The sequence below is a fragment of the Vigna unguiculata genome, chromosome 8 (assembly GCF_037176805.1).
Source record: "Vigna unguiculata cultivar grain cowpea cultivar isolate G323 ecotype 2 chromosome 8, ASM3717680v1, whole genome shotgun sequence".
NCBI classification, from domain to species: Eukaryota; Viridiplantae; Streptophyta; class Magnoliopsida; order Fabales; family Fabaceae; genus Vigna; species Vigna unguiculata.
Genome location: NC_140799.1, coordinates 2,320,025 through 2,342,947, shown reverse-complemented (window position 1 = coordinate 2,342,947; position 22,923 = coordinate 2,320,025). Strand labels below are relative to the sequence as shown.

General features: G+C 32.6%; 3 protein-coding genes across 4 annotated transcripts; all 3 read left to right on the top strand.

Moving 5' to 3' along the window:
- Positions 1-2,161: 2,161 nt before the first annotated feature.
- On the top strand, positions 2,162-5,748 carry LOC114193965 (uncharacterized). 2 transcript variants are annotated; one of them, XM_028083977.2, is made up of 6 exons: positions 2,162-2,574; positions 3,011-3,097; positions 3,172-3,237; positions 3,377-3,442; positions 4,702-4,980; positions 5,206-5,748. In XM_028083977.2, the coding sequence occupies exons 1-6, from the start codon at positions 2,269-2,271 to the stop codon at positions 5,287-5,289; spliced, it is 888 nt and encodes a 295-aa protein (XP_027939778.1). In that variant the 5' UTR covers positions 2,162-2,268; the 3' UTR covers positions 5,290-5,748. The 2 variants fall into 2 exon arrangements, with proteins under 2 accessions (XP_027939778.1, XP_027939777.1); XM_028083976.2 differs by having other exon boundaries at positions 3,008-3,097.
- A 1,464-nt stretch (positions 5,749-7,212) lies between these two features.
- On the top strand, positions 7,213-10,076 carry SBP1 (S-ribonuclease binding protein 1). Its single transcript, XM_028085861.2, has 4 exons — positions 7,213-7,384; positions 7,541-7,641; positions 7,981-8,303; positions 9,288-10,076. Exons 1-4 carry the CDS (start codon positions 7,311-7,313, stop codon positions 9,813-9,815), a joined length of 1,026 nt encoding a protein of 341 aa, XP_027941662.1. The 5' UTR covers positions 7,213-7,310; the 3' UTR covers positions 9,816-10,076.
- A 926-nt stretch (positions 10,077-11,002) lies between these two features.
- Positions 11,003-16,818, top strand: LOC114194505 (uncharacterized). Its single transcript, XM_028084772.2, has 6 exons — positions 11,003-11,233; positions 11,804-13,012; positions 14,781-15,000; positions 15,080-15,739; positions 15,827-16,402; positions 16,498-16,818. The coding sequence occupies exons 2-6, from the start codon at positions 11,805-11,807 to the stop codon at positions 16,684-16,686; spliced, it is 2,853 nt and encodes a 950-aa protein (XP_027940573.1). The 5' UTR covers positions 11,003-11,233; position 11,804; the 3' UTR covers positions 16,687-16,818.
- Positions 16,819-22,923: the final 6,105 nt, after the last annotated feature.

Here is a 22,923-nt window from a genome sequence, read left to right as displayed (position 1 = left end):
TTCAATGTAAATATGACGTATTTATTTAAGACCCATTAACATAATTTCAATTGATTGAAATATAAATAAAATTAACATTTGAATAAAAAATTACACATTGTAAAACATAAACCGTCAAACTTACACAGTGAGTAAATTTGGGAGATTAAATTATACTTGTTTTAAATTTAAGAAAAATGTTTATTTGAGTCATATTCGAATTTATGGTAGATATATAGAAATAAATAAAATTATGCATAATAGACAAAAGATGAATAAAACTAAAAAAATGTGATAAATATATGGGAAATGAAGATTACAAATTCAATAAAATAGAGACGCTCAAATTATATATTTTTTTGTTCTTTAAAATTGATTAAAAATGATTAGATAAAAATAAAAAGATATAAAATGTGATAAATGTCTAGTGTAATTTATACGGCACTGTTTTTATTTCTTCACTATTTTGATATGTAATAAGAGGCAATAAAATAAAATTATTGTATAAATTACTACCAATTATTATAAATTTTAATAATAATAATAATAATAACAAAAAATATATAATAATAATAATACTTCCATTTGATATATACTGATAGTTTTATTTTCAATAATATTTTTAAGTAATAACACAAAATTTTCAATAAATATATCGATTTAAAAAAACAGAAAACAGACGAGAAAAGTTAAAAAACATAAGGCGAAAAGAGATGAAACAAACAAGAAACTCACTAACATATTTGTTAGAAATAAATCCTTCGTAAACAAAAAAAAGTTACTATACAATTCAAATGTTTTATTACAATTTAACTTCAATATAGCGTATATAATAAATAAAATTACAAAAGATAAGAAACAGTAATACATATAACTTTATTAATAAAGAGTTATAAAATTACATAATCATGACAGTTATATTTTACTACTACTACTACTAATATTATTATTATTATTATTATTATTATTGAGTGGTAGTTGTTTTTTAAGTATAGATAACCAGTGTAATTATTACAAAGGAAAATTATAATATGAATCATTCCGAAAATCATTAAATATTTTTTGATATGATGACTGTATTCTCTTTCTTTATTCTCATCAATTTTTGAACTGTCTCAGAGGTTAAGGCCAGGATTGAAAACACACAGGTCAAACTATTTAAACAGCTGATAAAATTCAACACGGAAACATAAAATAACAATAAAAAATAAACTCTTTCAGACACTGCAATAAATAATTAGTTAAAAATATTTAGCAGACTACCAAAATAAATTAGTCCTCAATCATTTATATGTGTTTATTATTTATTTTTTCAAAATAATTTAAATATCTCATTTTTTGTTATTAGAAATCACAACCAAAATACGTGTTTTTATTTAGTTTTAAAACCAAAAGGAAACAAATTCTACTTTTCACACATTATTAGTGTAAATATATTTATTTATCAACTAATAAATGAATTAAAATAAAATTATATAAGAGTCAGTAATTTTGTAGTTATAGTAAAGAATTCAGTATAAATTAAGATAAAGTAAAAAAAATAGTGAATAATATAGAATTTTAATGTCCAAACAAGATAAAAAGGAGAATACGTTTAGCTTGTTTTAACATCAATTATTATTAAATACTAAACAATAATAATATAGAATTTTAATGTCCAAACAAGATAAAAAGGAGAATACGTTTAGCTTGTTTTAACATCAATTATTATTAAATACTAAACAATAATAATAAAGATAAGTAATTATTATGCTTCGAAAATCATTCAATATTTTAAAATTCAGTTAAAATTCCTTTTGATTGACTAATCAGACACTACATACATGTTTAGCCCTCTTAATTACAAATTATGATTAAACTTTGAGAGAAATAGATGTTATTGTTTTTTTTTTCATATGATTTTATTTATTTATCTATTTTCTTATCAATTAAATTACATTTTTTTATTCTCACTCTATTAAATAACTAATTACTTAATCTATTTATCTATCTTTTCTCAAGTGATTTCTTGATTAGTTTAATTGTTTATATTTTTGTCGTGATAACTGAATAGGGAAAGTTATTAATAAATGACCTCGTACAAACAAACAGTATTAATAAAACCAGTTTAAAACGTTAATCCCGCTTAAACAAATCCTCTTGTCCTATCTGCTACTATTTCCAACCTGCTGGGCAGAGCATAACATGGCATAACAGAACACAACATCATCAACATTCTCATTCTCTCTCTCTCTCTCTCTCCCTTCTCTCTCCTCTTTCATTTCTTTGATCTCTCAACTTTCAAGTTCAATGGCTGGTGGTGACATGCACCAACCACAACCCTCTCATGGCAGAACCTTCCCTCCTAATTCAGAAGATTTCTCAACCTTCTTCAACCAACTCCTCCACAACCCTCCCACACTAGGAATGGACCCTAATCATTCTGCTTCTGATTTCACCCCAAACAACCTCAACAACAACAACAACAACATCCATGTTCCTTCCCCTCCCTCAACTTTTCATTTCTCTCACCCCCATCACTACATCCCTGCAACTGATGCCAACACCTTCAAACAACACAACCATAATCACAACCCTGATTTCACTTCTGCTGAGGTACCTCCCCTCCAATGTTTATTTTTGGCTCCCCCCACAAAAAACTGTCATCCGTTGCGCACACCCTTTGGACCCAACTCTTCAATTTAAATATCAAAATTCAAACTTGCTCAACATCTGAATTCTCTAATGCTATATTGGTCGAGGTTTTATATTCTGATCACCCCCAGTTGCGTTTTCAGTGGGATGATTGGTATCATGAAAAATTTTACATGAATATGACTGATGTGGTCATAATTGTGATTGTGAAAACAGAAAAAAGCCTTTCAAAGTTTTTTGTTTTTGTAAAATTTTGCTGATAGTTAATGCCTTTTTACCCTCATAGCTTTGAAGAAACTTGGAACACAGTTGGGTAGATCTTTCGAAAATTAAAAATTGCATTTTTGATGTCTTTTTCTGTTATTGAGTGGAACTTTCTTTTTGTTTTTGATAGAAGAGTGTGGAGGCAAGGAAACCTGTCCCACCACCACGTTCTTCGTCAAAGAGGAGTAGAGCTGCAGAGTTCCATAATTTGTCTGAAAAGGTTCTTTTATTCTTCAACTTTATGAGAAACTTTTCTATTTTCTTTGTTTTTATTGATGATTTTGATGTGTGCAGAGAAGAAGGAGTAGGATTAACGAGAAAATGAAAGCCTTGCAGAATTTAATTCCAAATTCTAACAAGGTACTGTCTCTCTAATCTCTACATATATTCATCTAATCCTTTTCCTTTTCTTTAAGCTAATTTATATTACAAAGGTTTTTCTCTCCGCTTTTACGGATTATTTTCTTCTGGATGAGTCCTTGGTGTTTGTTGTCAACAGACAGACAAAGCTTCAATGCTAGATGAGGCCATAGAATATTTAAAGCAGCTTCAACTTCAAGTGCAAGTGAGTTTTCCTTCACTGGGCTTATGATATTTTTCATGAATACTTCTTGTGAAATTCTTTTGTTACTTAGCTCACTCATAATTTTCTAGTTTCTATGGAATTTTCACCAATAATTAAAGAGTATGTTAGGGAGTAAAAGTTATTGTATGATCCCCGGTTAAGTCACACAGAGATTGGCTGGGATGGGACCATTTACACATAGTGGTCCTGAACCATACAGTAACTTATTAAGATTGTGTTGCTTACAAGTACTCTTTTCTTGTATTTTTGTGATCAATGAAAGGACAAATTTTCCTTTTACATTTTCACTTGAGATGAACAGTGAGAACTTCATAACCTGTTTTGGGCAGTGTAATCAATCATTCTGCTAAGTTGAATCACAGAATCAATAACCAGCAGATATTATAACTGTTTGTTCGCATGCTCAAGCATGATTTGACATAGAGAGTTTCTTTTGTTAGTCACCAAAAGATAAACTTTACATCAGTACTAACTTGAGAGTTGAGAGGGTCGGTGAACTCCTGAATATTCTTGTTGTACACATTGACCTTAACCACAGCATGTGCCGTCGATGAACAAAGGACTAAATGTCCTCTTAAAGTTGTTTCAACTCTTTTAGGTACCTTTGTTCACAAACTGAATTTTTTCAAAAAACTTGAGAGTGTTTGTTTTGATTAAAGTTGGAAAAACCAAAAGCACTGTTACTTTCAAAGCAATTACTTTGTCCTTCTTCATATGGTACATTAGAATTTGTTACTATATATTACAATTCATAAAAATATTTTCTTAACTTCAATTCAGACATAGCCTAGGTGGTTAGGTGAAGACACACATGGTTTTTATATTACTTCCTTCTCAAGAGCCCTTGCAATTGAAGCACGAACAATGCATAGGTTTACCACCTCCTTCTGAAATTTAACTTTCTATTATAAGAAAAGAACAACAATGATCACACTCTAGACCACTAGGCCCCAGAGGCTTTGGTTTATAAACCATCTATCCTAAAAAGTTTAAACTTTTAGGCTAAGACACATACCTGTTTTTATATCACACCTCTAACACGTTTTAGAGTAGGTACAACATCTTGAACATGTAAAATGGCCAAGTGGCTGAATACTAATTGACTCACTTTAGTTAATTGATGGGGGAAAAAAGAAAAGAGAAGGCTTGGAAGTTGGTGTTGCCAGATTTAGGTTATTTGAGTCTATTACTCATTCATTGACTAATGGTTACTTTAGTGCCTGTGATTGATTCTGCAGATGTTAATGATGAGAAATGGTTTGAGCTTGCATCCAATGTCTTTGCCAGGAGAACTAAGACCTGTGATGATGCCTCAGACTGGGTTGAACCTTGATGAGAATGATGGACTTCAGAATTCTACTAGTGCAATTGCATCATCTTCAAATGAAGAAAGCTTGGTTCGGCATGCTTTTAGTTTCCCAAAGCAATGCAGCATCTCAGATCAGTCCCTTGTTGTACCCTCAGTGACAAGATTAGCCACCTCGAATGCACCATCCACTTTTCAGCCTCCTATTAAGGTTCATGCTTAATACCTCAACTCCTCGATATCATTGTGTTCTGAGATCATCATGTGCTCATAGTACAAATTCCAAAACTCTATCTATATGTTATATATGTGGAGATTAATCAGAAAGAATCATAGACGTGTCATGATTCAGAATCATATAATAATTTCTCGTCATGCTCAGTACTTTATTGTTTTGATATATGTTGAGCTTAACAACTCTTGGTGCAATGTGAAGGATACAACACTCTACGACAACATGCCCCAACTCTTTATGGATGCACCAAAGATCGGAAAGGACCCTTCTTCAGACTTGTCTTGATCAGTTCGAGGGATAAATGGATTTATTTTAGAGATGGCAAGTCACCTTGTAAAAGGGTAGCTTTGTTCAGGAATTATAATCTACATTTAAATCTTCTGACTGCAAACACTCCATTGGGTTGATTGATCTTGGTGCTGTTGGTAACCATTTGACAGAATCTTTGTGCCCTCATCGACTCTACCATAAAGATGAACAAGTATATTATAACTTCATCAATTGCAAAATGAAGCAAATGAACATTATGCAACATTGCAACTTGTGATGTTTTTGGATCTGTTACATTCTTGGATTATTGGATATATGCTATAGGCTACATATCGATCTACAATATGCTAGAGCAGAGAAAACATTATTAAATCTATGCCTTGTAATATCAGTTAATGTTCTATTTAAAGTGGAAACAACTGCACAAAGCTTCATTAATCAAATTAGAACACAAATGCATGTTTGGATTTGCCATGTGTACTTTGGACATGCGTCACCTTAGCACTATATAGTTGTTTTTTGCGTTATTTTTGATGTGAATCTCTTAGGAACGTGAATTGTGTATGCAGAAGCAAACAAGCTACACATGATTTTGTTTTGTCCTTAAAGTTGGTGGGCTTGTTGGAATCTATTGTCTAGAAGAGTGTGGATAATGATTGCAAAATTGGAAAAAGTTGTCTTAAAGGAATAGAGACAGAATATTAAGAGAAAGAGAAGAAGCATGTGCACTTACGGGGAAAGCATGAACCGTTAGCAGTGCATAGTTATGGAAGAAAAACATGCAATGAGTAGCCAACCGTCTACCTAGCTAAGAAGGAGTTTGTGGAGTGTCGAAAATGAAAAGGACTTGGAGCATGAGATGAAGATTAAGACATGCATGTTCATCAAAATTCCTTCTACCTACGAATGATCACTAATCATGTTCCATCATTTCTACCTCTAACTTCAGACGTGGTCTCTAAGATGTTTGGAAATTTGAGCTTTCCTTAAACATGTTGACTATACATTCTTCTTTTTCTATAATTAACAATACTCGATGCAACTCTTTACGCTTTTCTTAAAGTGGATTTGTAGGTTAATTCGATACAATAAAATTGGTTTATAAAATTAAGTTTGTACCTACTTATATATTTAATTTATTTTATTTTTAGGTTCCGTATAACAATTGATGTGTTATACTAAGAATGATATAAAATTATAAATAAAAAAGTTAAGCAACCCTACTATCCCCTTACCTTTAGAGGTTCTCTAAGCTTTAAGAAAAAGTTTATCATAGAAAATTATTTTTAACTTATGACTAAACTCTTATTATTAAAAATTATTAAATGAACATATAATTAAATTATTTAACAAAATGTGTCCAAGCAGCCACCAGATTTTGATCTAAAAGAACAAGTCACCCATTATGTTAGTTGTATGGGAATTTCTTCATGTACCCCCATGACTTCAATATGCACCCCAGAGGTGATGAAATGACTAATTTATCCTCATTTTCTATACTTCATTCGCTATAGTCAACAAACTCTTCTTTTAATCACTGCTCCACTAATCAAATATTATCTCCTTTAGATTTTTACTCATTGACAAATACATTTTAAGTTATATAATTTAAAATCAATTTTTTATTTTGTATTCTGGTATTTATAATTTAAAATACAAATTTATATTATGAATTTTAATATCTAACATAAATTTATATTTTATATTGTACGTTATAAAATATAAAAATATTGATATTCAATGTTTTATATTGTACGGTCAGAATACTTTTGAATAATATGGTTCAAAATATAAATTTATAATTTTAAAATTTATGAAAGTGTAGGTTGAAAATTTGAGGTGGAACAAGAAATTCCTAGTTGTACTTTTGGGCCATATTCTCACATTTGGGTTAGTCCAAACATTTTATTTTATGAGATGAATGAATAAAAAAAAAAAGATCAGGGGCAAGTGTGGAAATTAAAAGAAACTTCTGCATCGACCACACCTCGTCATTTCCATCTCCATTTCTCGGTGGTGTTCTTCAATTCCCACCCATGGCTTTCCCTCAGCACCACTTCCAACGACACTACCAAACCCAGCAACAACAGCCACAGACCAAACCCTTCAGGTATTTACTATAAATTTCCTCTCAATTTTTAATGAAATCGAAACCATTTCCCTTCATTTCAACCCTTTTCATTTCTTTTTTCTTAATTTCTATTTACAATTTCACCTGCTTTTCCTCTTTATATTTCTCCCCTTTATTGTTTTCTTTTGCTTTCAGAAATCTGCAAGCAATCGATGCTCAGATGCCACAGCAGGTGGCGTTTTACAACCCTACTGATTTGCAAGATCAGTCCCAGCATCCACCCTACATACCTCCCTGTATGAAATTCTTCATCTTTACCTTTACCTTTCTTTCTGTTCAGTTTTCTTTTCTTTGTATTTTTAGTTGCATATGTTTAATGCTCTGAAAAATATTAACCCTTTAGGAAATTACCCTAGCTAGACTTGTTGGGGGCACCTCTTTTGTTCATTTTTAGTCAAAGTTGTTTCTTTTGTATTGTGGGGTGATTCAACCGCTGGAAAAGTTTAGATTTTTTTAAAGTCTTTTTTGTGTGTTTTTCCTAAACATTTCTCATGGTGTAGTTGTGGGGTTGACATAGCAAGTTAAGTAGTAGGTTTCATGTGTCATGACTTTTTTTTTCTTATGTTGTTATCTAGTTCATGTTGTTGGGTTTGCTCCGGGTCCTGTTCCTCCTGCTGATGGCAGTGATGGTGGAGTTGATTTGCAATTGCAATGGAATTATGGTTTGGAGCCAGAGAGGAAGAGACTTAAAGAACAGGACTTTTTGGAGAACAATTCTCAGATATCTTCTGTTGATTTTCTCCAACCACGATCAGTTTCAACTGGGTTAGGCTTGTCACTGGACAATACTCGCCTGACATCCACCGGAGACTCAGCTTTGTTGTCGCTCATTGGTGATGACATTGAGCGTGAGTTGCAGCAGCAGGATGTAGAGATAGATAGATTTCTCAAAGTGCAGGTATGCTCAGGTTTTGATGCCTAGTTTACCATTTTATTGGTTACATGTTCAAGGTAAACTATTTAATGTTAAACCCCTTTGGCCTCATTTGATGTAAACTTTTTGTATCTTCTGCTGTTGATAATAGGATCTGCTAAGTTTTTGCTTGAACTAGGCTTGCGTTAGTATTTCTTCTCTAAATGATATTGTGATTTGTATGAAACGTGCTCTCGAGTTTCATGATTAAAGGAAATACCTATTAGAAGTGGGTTATAAGTTATGGAAATGGAAGCTTAGAGAATTCTCATTTGACAGTGCTGAATTACCATGATAAAATGAAGAATCTACCTGAATCCGTTCTAGGCATCTATATAGCTTAAGTATAATCTATGACCTCCCCCCAAATTCTCGTCTGAACTTATTAAGGCAAGCAATGCCAATGATTAATGATCTGTTATCTGTTCCATGTAATGCTTTTCATGTTAAGGACTTGTTAAAGTTTTCATATGTCAACACTTGAAGGAAAAAGGTGACGCTCAAGTGCACATTCACTTTCATATATCTTCAAAACTTTTAGTTTAAAAAAATAGCGAGTGTTCAAAATCCAATGATGAAATTTTATAAAAATATATATGACTAGTAAGGTAGAAGGATGTAGTATGCATATAAGGTGCTCAATTTTTTACTTGTTCAGGAGGGTAATCAACCTTTTTGCTGCCTCTTGCTGTTATGGAATAACTGGATCAGTTTAGTTTCTTTAGAAGGTTTGTCAAATGCAAGAAAAATATAAATCCTATCAAGCTTTGTCATTGCTTCATTCTGTTATTATGACAGTATCAACAAAACTGCTTTTCTTTTAAATCATTGCTTCCAAGTTCAAATACTTATGTACTACATTACAACTTGTGTTTTTATCCTATTTTGACATCTGTAGAAATGAAGGCAAAAAACTCTCTGATGTGAATATGCCATGCAACATGATGAATCTTCTCATTTCTAATATAGGGTGAAAGACTGCGTCAATCAATCTTAGAAAAGGTTCAAGCAACACAGCTTCAGAGTGTCTCACTCATCGAGGACAAAGTACTTCAGAAACTTCGCGAGAAAGAAGCTGAGGTTGAAAGCATCAACAAGAGGAACATGGAACTCGAGGACCGAATGGAGCAGTTGACGGTGGAAGCTGGTTCTTGGCAGCAGCGAGCAAGATACAACGAAAACATGATTGCAGCTCTCAAGTTCAACCTTCAGCAAGCATATGTCCAGAGTAGAGATAGTAAAGAAGGATGTGGTGACAGTGAGGTTGATGACACAGCTTCTTGCTGCAATGGCCGTACCCTTGATTTTCATCTGCTTTCTAAGGAGAACACTGATATGAAAGAGATGATGACATGCAAAGCTTGCAGAGTGAACGAAGTGACCATGGTTTTGTTACCTTGTAAGCATCTTTGCCTCTGTAAAGATTGTGAAAGTAAGCTTAGTTTCTGTCCTCTATGTCAATCCTCCAAATTTATAAGCATGGAGGTCTACATGTAACTGCAAACTATACTCCTACACGTGAAATCTCTAATTTCATGTCATTATTATGTGGGTCTGTTCCTGTAGCTTGTCTCTGAGGACCATGACATGTTGTAACTAGTTTCTAAGATGCATTTGACCATGATGTGTTCCACATGTTTCAGAACAATGGTTATTGAAAGCATCATGCACCGATGCAGGTGACATTTGTACTGTGTATCACTACTTTGTTTTCCAAAAGAAAATTGTTAGAAGAGTTAATCTTACTATTGCTATAAATGTTTCTCCACATAAATTTTTTCGGAAACAATTTTTTCTTCTTAATGTCATTCCTTACAGTTGTTTATTTTGTGAATATGTGTAGTTACTGATTTTAAATGCTACCTTCGTGAGAATGTTAGCAGGTTCTACTTATATGCTGGGAACTGTTAAACATACAATTTTTCTTAAATATATCTTATGTTTTAGTTTTTCTCTCTTTTACAAAAGAGTCCACAAGAAAACATGTTTAAATGTTTTTGAAGATCACGATATCGATACTGAATGGAAACATGTTTCTGGTTTGAATTGAGGTTTGATTCCTAAAAACTACAAAACAGAAACATGCATTTTGGTTTTGTATAATCTATTTTGAAGATAAAATGTTCATTTTGTATGGATAACATTATAAATACATGATAAAATGTTCCTCTCTATCTCAAACTGTGTATAATAACTTGGTTTGATAAATAGGCTATATATAACCACCTTAAAATTTTCTGTTATTTATACCTTTCTTTCTGAACAAAAGCCAATTATAATTTTTTGAAAACTTTTGATTGTACACATTTTCTTTTTCTTAGACAAAAGGCTATTCACGTTTTTCTTTAATGAAAAAAATTTCATCTCCAAAATGTTATTTTCAATCAATTTAAACTTGAATATTCTAATCTTTTTCAAAATGTTATTTTTAGTGAATGTAAGCTTTCATAAATTAATCCTTTTCCAAAACAAAATGTAAATTCAGCTCGTTCTTATACACTATTTCCTTTGACAATTATACCTAAAATATCTTTTTTTATCACCATTAATCACTAAACCCTCTTAATATTTTACCAAATGTAAATAAAAATAGAACTTGAAAAACATGATCAATATTGTTTTTAATTTGTAAAACAGCTATAATGCAAAACTTAAAATAATAAAATAAGTGTGTTGTAACATAACATGGCCCTTTCGGTCCTTCTTCACTGAGGTCTACGTTTTGAAATTTCCGTTCACTCTAGCTAAAACGTTTTCGCTCAGCGATATTTCAAATCACTTGCACCAAGTGACTTTCATAAATCTGCGAGCTTCCCATTTCTCAGTGCTTCAAATCTCTTTCTTCTCTCCCTTTGGGCGCTTCATTTCCCTTGAAGCTATTTCCTTTCCTCTCTCTTACCACTCACTCGTTTCAAGTAAGCAACATTTTTATTTTTTCTTTCCTCGTTTTTCTGTTTGGCTATGGTTTTCTCCATTTCTGGTTGGGATGTATGTTGATTTCAACGTTGGAAATATTGGGAGTCATGGATTGCGTTTTAAAGTCGGGGTTTTTATGTTTTTTTCTTTTCCGGAGAATAATGGGGATTAGGGTTTGCTCCTTTTTTATTTTCTATTGCATCATGCATTAAGATGATGACATTGGAGGATGTAGAGAGTGACTGCTGTTGCGCTTGTGATTGTTTGATTATCGGTAGTTTCTTGGTTCCTCCTCACAAGGGGTTCGATAAAATGCCTTATCGTGAGCATTTTTCTTGCGAAGTTTCTACCTTTTTATAAACCACCTGTTTTTATATGTGATGCATATTCCATAAGCGGAGAGGTTAAACTGTGTGTGTACTTTTGCAACCAATTTCTTTTTTCGCTCATGCATGTTCGTGGTTCAATTCTTGATCTCTTGGCAATGTGAATTCCCATTTTTTTTTCCCTTTTTTCTTTTGTTTTAGTGATCAGAATTGGTTTTCTTGTTATGTTTTTTTCTTTGTCAGTATGGATCCTCCAACCGGGCCACCTGGGAAAAAAAGGAAGATCTCAAAATCCCAAGGCACTCCATCTTTTGATTCCCGCCGGTTCCTTACAGAAGATCACCAACAATGGTATGCAGTAGTCGAGAACCGGAACTTATTACCGGAACGAAAGGTTGTTTTACAAACAGGTGAACACGAAGAGTTTCAAGAAGAGCTCCAGAGGCGAAAATGGAGCAAATTGACGAAATACGCGGCTCATGCAAACGTAGCCGTTGTAAAAGAATTCTATGCCAATGCAATGTTGGTCAAAGCAGGAGAACCAACCTTCAAAAGCTTTGTCAGAGGCAAAGAGATATCCTATAGTGGCCGAGTCATTAACCGTTTCCTGGGTACCGAACTAAATTTGGGTCCATCAGGTTGTCAATATGTTGAATGGTGCAATAAGAAAAAAGACTACTTGAAGGTGGCTGAAAAACTGTGCAAGCGAGGGGCAGACTATGTAACAAGTGCAGCGGGCCACAAACGGAGAATTTTGAGAGGCGATTTGGTTCCCTTAGCGCAGATATGGACGTCTTTTCTGCATTCCAACATTTCTCCTTGTTCTCACACCTCAGATATCACTGAGAGGAGATCCCAAATGGTATATGCTATTATGGCTGGATTATCCATGGATGTTGGAGCCATCATTGCTCAGGAGATTCATTTGACAGCAAACTCAGGCAGTAGTGGACAGCTGAGTTTCCCGTCTCTTATCACCGAGCTTTGTCGCAGAGCAGGAGTTGATGTCTCAGAGCCACCTTTCCAAAAACCTCGGCAGCCTATTAATGCTCAGTTCATTTTGAAAAACTGTATGGGAAGTGAAACTCGTGCTCCCGTAGTGAGAGTTACGCCTCCGGCAGTACCCGGTAGCGTCCCTCATCGACTTGGGCTATTAGAGACTAATCAGCAATTGATTCACCAGAAGTTGGATGCCTTGTACCGTTCCCAGGTTTTGATGATGAGCAGCATACGGAGCCTCATACCTGGCATTTCTCAGGACTCATTTCATGTTCCATCTGCAGAGGAGTTTGATTCCGATGTCGCATGGCCAAAACATCCTGAGAAAAAGGATTATATTGAGGAAACGGATGAGCATGCGGTTGAGAAGGAGGTGGATGAGCCTGCTGAGGAGGATGGGGTGAAGATGCTGTTGATGCTAAGGAAGAAGAAGATGAGCAGCTTGGAAAATAGGTGATTGAATGCTTGATCCTGTTTTCTTTCACTTTTATATCAATTTGTGCTCTGTTTATTTTTATTCTGACCTTTACTCTAGCTGTTAAACTGTTACATGCTGTTTCACTGATGTGTTAGTGATTTTGCGTTGCTTTCTTCAATGGAGTTTTCACTCTCTACAAACTTTGTTTTGCATTGCTCCCATTTGTTTCTCTTGAAATGAGAGTTGTTGATATGAGTGTCTGATTTGTGCTCTTGTTGTGTTGTGTGTTCTGTTGGATTTCTATAGCCTTGATGCTTAGCTTGAGCTATGTGCAACTAAAGAGCGTGACATGATAATTTGGAAAAATTCAATTGAATGCATCAGCATATATCCTTGTGAGTCACATGTCCCTTTATTGATTCTTTTCTGTGAGTGCCACTATTCAGACTTCTGTTGTTAAATTTGCTTAGTTTTACCGAATACATAATTTGCTTGCATGTTGTAGAAATTATCAGACCAGTTTGTTTTTGTTCTTAACATACTTAAGATGAAAAATAATCCAGAGTTGTCATGGATTGGATTTTTTAAAATCTAGATCCAATAACATATATTGGACATATAATCTAGATCCATTTTAATAGGATCAACTAGATTTAAATTTTTTCAATCCAATTTAATTGATTAAATCTAGATTGAATTTATTTTATTAATTGAATTAAATTTAATAAAACCGATCTAATAGACCTGACTAATGGGTTTTAAAATGAAAATAAGTTTTTTTTTTTATTATTAATAATTGTACCCACATACTAACAGAAAAAAAAATTATAAAATACTTTTTCTCAGTGTATCACACTACCTTTGCATTGTTGTTGTCGCCACATATTGTCATTATCATCGTTGTTGTACCATCCCTCTTACATAGGAAGAAGAAGAGAGAGAGAGAGAATGTGCTGCGAAAAAAGTTTGTTTTGGAAACTTCATTCTAGAATGCATTTCATGTATTTCAAAAAAACTCTTTCTAGATAACTTTTCTAAAAGGTATCACATATGTTCTAGAAAGCTTGTTAATTCTATTCTAAAAAACTTGTTTTAAAAATTCCGTTATGAAAATCTTATTCCAAAAGTTTTGTTCTAGAAATCATGTTCTAAAGATTCTGGAGCTTGTTCTAGAACAGATAATTTGGAATTCATTATTACGAAAGGCAAAATATCATTTTAACAATTGTAGAGGTGTTGCTATAAATTGTGGCGGTGCATGAAGGAAAAACTATGAAAATGAAAGAGGTCCAAGCCCACTTATTGGAGGCCAATTGACAATGAGACTCTTTCTTCCTACACTTCTTTACACCTCCATAAAACTCAAATCTGATTTTACCCTTTTAAAAATTTAATAAAAACATGCAACCTCATTCACCCTTCCCACTTCCTTATTCTCTTCTCATTGAACGTCCATACTCCTCACCATGTTCACCCCTTCGTTTTCATCGGTGAGAAGCTTTTAGAGCAGGAATTGTGAACGTTTTCTTGCATCTGGTGATCGGTTGAAGAAGTAATTCTTGCATTTCCTTATCCAATTTGGGGGGTGCGGACGTTGGTTATGGCATTGGTGGTTTGAAATTTAATTATGCGTATTTTTGAAATACATTTTTTCTGTGAGATGCATTCGGGATTGTGCATTCTGAAATGTATTTTCAAATAAAAAAAATATGCTCCAAAATACACATTCCAAATGTATGTTATGTATCAATAATTTGATTAATAAAATGTTAATATTGTTGATATGAAAATTATACTATATAGCACGAGAAGTGGTGCAAACCAAGGTGAAGGGAAGCAGAGGTCTACGTCTTTGCCCTGTAGAAGAAACTATGCAGAAGTTGTCGAAGAGATTAATGCAAATCCCGTGGCTTTTGTTACAGGGGGAAATGAGCAGAAGGAAGAATTTCTTGGAGGACCATCAGACCCTTCTTTACTAGTTAGTTATGTAGATCACGTGGCGTATAAATTATGGAACGGCGAGGTTAGTATAAAATTTGACTTTGATGTTATTTTGATGATGATTTGTATTTTAAATAGTATAACACATATGTATCTATTAGGATCGAGGAGAATTGAAATTAGTCTCTCATGGTCGTAAATTGAGTAAATTCGGGATTTATCATCCTCATATTGAGACGTATGTACTCAATTCTGGTTTGTTGCCTTTGTCCAACATAAGTTATGAGACGGCCGATAAGGGATTGATATCAGCATTTGTGGAGAGGTGGCATCGAGACACAAACAGCTTCCATCTCCCTGTTGGTGAGATGACCATAACACTAGATGATGTGTCAACACTGCTTCATATCTCTATTGTGGGGCAATTTTGCACATACGTGCCGTTGGAATTTGCCGCTGCCGCAATAGTTTTGGTGGACTTGCTAGGGGTTGAGCAGGCAGATGCAACCTCAGAAATGAGGCATTGTCGTGGGACACACGTGAGACTTAGTTGGCTAAGAGAGGTTTACGAGGAGTCGTGTGTCCAGCAACGTTGGGAGTGTGCTGCACGAGCATACTTGTTACATCTTGTGGGATGCACTATATTTGTTGATAAGAGTGCAACTTCCATTAGCGTGTCATACCTACCACTATTTAGGGATATGGGGATGTGTGGCGAATATTCATGGGGAGCCGCCGCGTTGACACATATGTACGAGCAGCTAGGGGATGCATGCTTTGCACAGACAAAACAATTGGGTGGTTATGCCACACTTGTCCAGGTAAATGATATACAATTTGAATATAAATTTAACATTTTTGGTTATCTAAACACATGAGGTTAGAATGTTTTCTTTAAAATTTTACAGGCTTGGATATATGAACACTTTCTTGGGATGGGAAACAGAGACATCGTCCCAACCTATCAAGAAGTTCAGCCGCGAGCTGCACGATATGTCACTGGACGACATAACTCTACTGTTAAAGCGGTTAGGTTGCAGCTAGATAATCTTACCCATGCCGGGGTCATTTGGAACCCTTATGAAGCTCATCGTATCACTCGTCCCTTTGAGTCAATTACTCTCTTTTCTGGCTTCATTCGCTTGGGTGCGTCTATGCATCGTCATATGCCGGAGCGAGTGTTGCGACAATATGGGTACGAGCAGACTGTTCCGAGATCCCCCACGACTATTGATAGTGCTGACATGAGTGTCATTGATGAGCGATGGTTACACTTCGCAGAGCACCTAGTGACAGGGATGGTAGCAGCTACCTCAGCGTCTGCTTGTGTTGGCGATTACATGGTTTGGTATAGGAGTGTGTCACACCCCTACATACTTCCGAGTGGAGAGGAAGGTCGACCTAGTGTCTTACCTCACCAACATTGTCATAACTTAGATGAGGGAGGTAGACCCACACCATCACAACAAGAGCACGCTTGTTCGGTAAGTCATTTAGTTCATATATATCCATTGTTTATTTACCATGATGTTTTTAATGTGATTGTATGATCGATTGGTTTGGTTTTTGATAAATGCAGGACGTATTCAATCGCATCGTGAATGTGTTACAAAAGATGATTGATTGTGGTGATGTGACTGAAGGCACTCCAGCATGGGAAGGGACCCAGACAATACTACAGTTAGCCCGTGGTGTCATCGATGGGGGAATGATTTGTATTAGATGTTGTTGTAATGGATGTGGGAGACACATTGAACATAGTAGCTAAATTTGACTTGTTTTGTACCTTTAAGTGTTGTATAAGATATCATTTCTGGATGTTGTTTTCATTTTATTTATATTTTGAGGAACTTGTAGTATGGAATCATTGTGATGATATAGAAGTTGTTATTTTATTAAAGTGGCTTAAGTATATATGATAATGAGTGAAATATATTATAAGTCACGTCATGTTTGACAATACAATTATTTAATCAATTCTTTGCAAGATTAACATATTAGTTTTAACCTGTAATAATTGTACTACTGTTTGTATCCTACTAAAATAAATGGATGACAACAACTTAGCTTCATGGTATTAATATGTGAATCATAACATATTCACAGTTACTATGGGATAATTGTCTCGCAATTTCATCTACGTAAATTGAGACATGTTGTAATTAATATTTATTTTATGTAAAAACTTTTAAAAAATAACTCATTAAAACTACTTGAACAAAATGTGAACTTTAGACATGTCTTTGTGTGATGGTGATAATCTAAGGTGGTTTATTTTGTAACGAGAATATTGTAATGTTGAGTTAATTATGAAACACTAAGAGATGTTGTACAAACTAGTAATAATGTATCCCATGTTATGTATAGTCATTCACTTGTCTATATTAGCTTACATCGAATTGAACAAGTGTTTTTAAAATTAAAGTTACCAAATATTGAACTAGTCTTCAAACATGTAAAAATAACTTACTAATGCCTTCTTTCCACTAGCATAAACTTGTTTTGTTCTTCAACTCATTCATACAAACCTAATATTGTTGCATGTTCATCATGTCATTGACTCAATTCCTTAAATAAATTCATTCGAACAAGTGACCATGACTTTTCACCCATCCCTAATAAGGCAACAATATCAATACACACAATGATCATTAACCTTCACATTAATAATATAAGGGTGACAACATGAGTATTATTTGTCTTAACATGGGAACTTGCACCTTTGCCTTCGATTGTGTGACTATCTTTGTAGAACAACTACCATTCATAGAATAAAAGGCGTCAACATGATAAAAAATATGAAGGTTGACACTGTTGTAAAAAAATTATTTTATAACAGACACTTGTGAATTCTTTGTTTTGTTTTGACATGCATTTCACATAATTTGTGCTTGATTGTCACTTTCCTTGCAATGTCAACTTCCTTAAAACAATTCAAAATAAGATCAATTTTTATTGAATAGACAACTCACTTTGAGATTTTGTGATGATATATCAGATAAACTCAATCTGATCCACATAATATGAATTGCACTGAGAGGTATGATTCTCTATTCATATTTGGCTAATTCACATGGGTAAACTATGAGTTTGCCGCCATACGTAACCATAACATTCACTATCAAATTCAACATGTCTAACTTGTTCAAACTTTTCAACATTTTGCATCAAAGCATATTTAGACTTAAAGCCCACAGTCTTTTACACAAACTGACCTTGAAAGTGTGGCCCACAACATATAGACTTTGCTGAAACGATATCTTAATCTCATTATTTTGTGGTACTCACTTTAAATTTTAGTGGACAGACTCAACCCTACAAATGATGAAAAAAATAGGTACTATAACTAACTTTTACAACTACATCATGAAGAATCCATGCACTCATACAAACATATCTCTATAACATTGTGTTCCCTAAATGCATCACCTTGTCCATCCATGCCTAACAAACTTTTCATTGTGAGGAATGATCCATAAGTCATTTACATATTAAAAAAATAATGGTTGTGTATAAAGAGCTTGAAAACGATCAACAAGCAATAAATGAGTCATAATTTGCACACTTCATAATAGTTCCCCATACATCTATAACATCCTTTGGCCCTATAGAATTCATTGACATTTTGCACTTTTCTTTAACATTTTTATTAATGTGGAACCGTCACAGGAGGTTAGAAACTTCAAGAAAGATAATGTCGATAACATTTACCAAAGGAGTCTTTATCACTAACAATGACTTTAAAGAACACATTATATGTGAAAAAAACCCCTTTAAGTTTTTCTAGAGTCCAAATAAAGTTGTTTTCTTGTTCACTTAATAACAACAAATCTTCAGAGAAAGTCAATCATGTTGATGTCACATCAATTATCTTAAGCAACAATCTACATATGTTGGTTTCATATGCATGTGTCCATCAAGAATATGATGCTAAATGCACTCAACAACCTCTATAGTTTCTATGCATATACTCCAATGAACATACTTGTCAGGCTCTACCAACATCATTAGTTGTTGCATTTCAATTGTAAATCCCTTCAGTGATCTCTTGAATGCATATCTTGCATTTTGCAATTGCTTTGTTATTGTGACATTGTCATCATTATTTTCTTTCAAAGTAAGCAATATATTTGTCGGTCTTACTAAACTGTTAGTTATATCAACAACCATGAAATGTTCATAAGGTTTTAATCTACAAGCATATGATGACCAAATAATGTCTTTGAAAAACCATGATTATGAGCGCCTCATATTATCTTCAATTTCCACCCATTTGCATTGTGAACAGATTTACCTAAAGGGACAATCATATTTTTTGTTCTAGTTATAGTTGGCTGCAAATTAGATTTGAATGTCTTATACTTACCATCCCTTCACAACCTAACAAGATATATATGTTTCTTATGGATTGTCAGATTAGCCTTGTCAGATCTAATAAACACAATGACAAAACCAAACTGAAATGCAACAATATGCACCCACTCAAGAAAGTCATCATGTATACCAAATACCTATACATATATGACAACTTATTAACATTACATGACAAATTTATTACACAAATCAAACAAATTATACATACCAAATCTCTCATAAAAAATCTAATATAGTCTCCTTCAACCAATTCATCATCACTCATCATCTTTTCAAACTCTTTTATGTAAGATATCTAATCAATTTCACTTGAAACTCTAGTCTAATAATGGGATTCCATGTATAAATTCAACAATGCAATACCTTAAAAGAAAATCTCAAATTAATAAAAATTAAATTTACATTTCTGATAGTATAATGCAAAATATAAATTTTACATTCCATAATGTCTAATTTAAAATACAAAATTTATATTTCAAAATGTACGATTCATAATGCATTCCAAAAAATTATGTTTTTAACTATTCATTTTGAAATTTTTTCCAAATTTGGAATTACCTTTCAAAATGTAATTTTTAGAATATATTTAAAAAAAATATTTATAAATTTAAAAATACCTTTCAAAATACATTCCAAAAACATGCATATCCAGATTTCATATCACCCATGCTCCGAACCACCTAACCCATCCCCAAATAAAAAAAATAAAACAAATATTTATTCAATCGGTCAAGAAATGACGTTCATAACGATGACTCCAAAAGTTTCTAAGCAATAAAAATGAAGGTAAGGTTAGAGTTTATGCGATTCAGTAATAAAACGAAGACTTAAGAGTGAAGGGGATCTTTAGATTTGTTAAAGTGTTTAACAGGAATAAAATGAGGTTTACAATTTCATAGGTACCTTAAGAAAAAAGGGAGGTGCAGGAAGAAATTTCCTTACAGGAAACTCAAGGCCCACACTTGGTTATTTCCTTGTTGAATCACAATATAATATCGTTCTTTTACTCATTTTATTTGGTTTTTCAGTTTTCTCATACAAATATTGTACTGTGTTAAAAGTTATGTAAGTGGTGGAAAGATGAAAGGTGAAGAAAACAATGATGATACTTTTTCAATTTTTTTAATTATCAGATAATATTGTCATTTGTTACATCTTATTTTTTTAATTAACGATCATTTTATATCTTTATTTTTTATAATATTGCTGTTCACATTTATTATTAATTTTATTCAGAGAGTGTGTGGAATGTCGAGATAATAGTATAAATAATACGATAAAATCCATAATTTAGAAAAAAAAATGATAATGTTAGTATCAGTGGTGATGAGATGAGAACAATGTCTTCTAAAAGTAGCAAAATATTATTTTAAGAACTAGAATCCAAAATTTATGAATATTTTTTTAGTTTTGAAGATAAATAAATTCAATATTTAATTTAAAGTCATTTCAAATTCTGGTCAAAGGCTTTTACTGAAATGCATTACTAACATTTTTTATGTGTAAGTGAAAAGTAAAACTATTTTTGTTTTGTTTTGTTTCTTTAACTCAAGATATATATATATATTGGGAAAGTTTTTCCTCTTAGTTAATTTTTTGTCTAATAGCGTTTGGCAACATGGAGAAAAGTTTAAGAGGAAGAAGATATAGGGTGTGGAAAGTAACACTTTTTCTTTTGGTATATTAACACTTTTGATTTTTGAAGGAGAAGATTGATGAACTTTTTTCTAATCATGCCTTGAAAAGAGATGACAAAGGAAAGTGTTATTGTTGGGCCATGATTATAACTATTAATCTATTATTGTCATCATAATCATTCCCACTTCTTCTTCACTTTCACACCGCAAAATCAATCTCTTTCTTAATCCTCTCATTTTCATGCTACAACAATTTTGCCTTTTCTTTCCACTTTCTCTTTTTCTTCTTTGCATTCTTTATTCACTCCACCTCCTTCTTTTTGCCTTGCCTTTTCTTCTCATCTCTCCTAAAACTAAAACAATATTTTCATCTAACATAATTCAAAGAAAATTGTCTTTCTATTGTTAAAAATAAATTTAAAAAAAGCTAGAAATTCAAGTGTAAGTTTTAAATCATATACATTTAGTAAAGATGAAAAAGTTAAATGGTACATTAAAAGAAAAAAAAAAGACTCTTTAACTCTTAATTTTAGAATTTTGCATTAAAATTGATTGTTAGAAGTTTCACATCGATGATGTAATACAGATACATAGTATATAACTAAGTGCAAATCTCATCTTACAAAATGATTGACTCTTTAACTCTTTGTTTTAGAATTTTGAATTAAAAATGATTGTTGGAAACTCCACATCGATGATATAACACAGATACACGGTATATAATTAAATGCAAATCTCATCTTCCAAACTGAATTTATAAAATCGAATTATACTTGAAGTTAACTTCTTACTAATATCGATCTTTATGTGTAATTTAAACTCTTATTTCATCTCTTTGTAAAACACATCCAGATATTGATGGAACACTAATCGGTTTCTCCCAAACCCTAGATAAAAACTATAAAATTGTGCAAAAATAATGAATAGATTTGGAGAATGAAGAGTGTTTAGTTAAGTTCAATCATGCAATCTCACACTTTCTTTTGTTTTTCTTCTTTCTGTGTGTGGGGTCTGAGGTCAGCTTTCTCTAGACTTGCTTCCTTCCACTTTGTATCACTTTTATCTGTTTTAGCACTGATATGATGCATCCAACAGCTCATTCATTTTATTTTCGGACTGCAATGAATACATTATATATCTGTTGTTTTGCAGTCAAAGTTATTCCCTCTTTAAACTGAAGCATGTACCAATCTTCTGCTTTCCAAGGATATTGTGCTCTGATGCAAAGCTTCATTCCATGTAAATCCAACATTTGTTCTTTTGCACCATATATCTATATCTATTATTATTGCTTAATGAGTGCCTTTATACTGCTTTTCTGCATTATGCAGAAACTAATACAAGTTAGAATAAAAGCACCTGTCACCAAGTTATCCGAAGAGTCCATATTCTATACTGATTCTTTTAGTATTATCATAAAAACTGTGTAAATTTTGTACTGGATTTTTAGTGTTGTCATAGAAATTGTGTTTTCAAAATACATGGTTATTGTTACTATAAATTTTTTTTTAATATATTTTAAAATATCAAAATAAATATTCATCAGTATATTTTAAAAATAAGTAAACCGTGTCTTCAAAATATATGATTATTGATATTTTAAAAAAAGTTTAATATATTTTAAAATATCAAAATAAATATTTATCAATATATTTTAAAAATAAAAAAAAAGTAGAAAGAAAAACATCGCAGAGAATCCAAATTTGTTTATGAAAGATGAAAATGTATAGAGGAATATTCTTCTTGGTCAAATCACAACATTACTTCTAATTAAAGCTTTTAATTACAGTTTACAATCTTAAGTTTGAATCGATATTCTTTGACTCATTACTTAAAACTTATATTCATTATGTAAAATCTATAGCTCCAAACAAAAGTAATTATTAAAAAAGTAAAATTGAGAAAAAAAAAAAACACAGTTGACAACCGACAAACTAAAAACTATCATAGTTAATTTTGTTCAGTTGTTCATAAAACATATTTTTCATATGAAT

Bases quoted from the DNA above. Each gene is read 5' to 3' on its own strand.
- LOC114193965 (XM_028083976.2), top strand. From the start codon at position 2,269: ATGGCTGGTGGTGACATGCACCAACCACAACCCTCTCATGGCAGAACC. The intron at 3,238-3,376 runs GTACTGTCTCTC...TGTTGTCAACAG, and splicing joins TAATTCCAAATTCTAACAAG to ACAGACAAAGCTTCAATGCT. The intron at 3,443-4,701 runs GTGAGTTTTCCT...TTGATTCTGCAG, and splicing joins AGCTTCAACTTCAAGTGCAA to ATGTTAATGATGAGAAATGG.
- SBP1 (XM_028085861.2), top strand. From the start codon at position 7,311: ATGGCTTTCCCTCAGCACCACTTCCAACGACACTACCAAACCCAGCAA. The intron at 7,642-7,980 runs GTATGAAATTCT...GTTGTTATCTAG, and splicing joins TCCACCCTACATACCTCCCT to TTCATGTTGTTGGGTTTGCT. The intron at 8,304-9,287 runs GTATGCTCAGGT...TTTCTAATATAG, and splicing joins ATAGATTTCTCAAAGTGCAG to GGTGAAAGACTGCGTCAATC.
- LOC114194505 (XM_028084772.2), top strand. From the start codon at position 11,805: ATGGATCCTCCAACCGGGCCACCTGGGAAAAAAAGGAAGATCTCAAAA. The intron at 13,013-14,780 runs GTGATTGAATGC...TATACTATATAG, and splicing joins ATGAGCAGCTTGGAAAATAG to CACGAGAAGTGGTGCAAACC. The intron at 15,001-15,079 runs GTTAGTATAAAA...TGTATCTATTAG, and splicing joins ATAAATTATGGAACGGCGAG to GATCGAGGAGAATTGAAATT.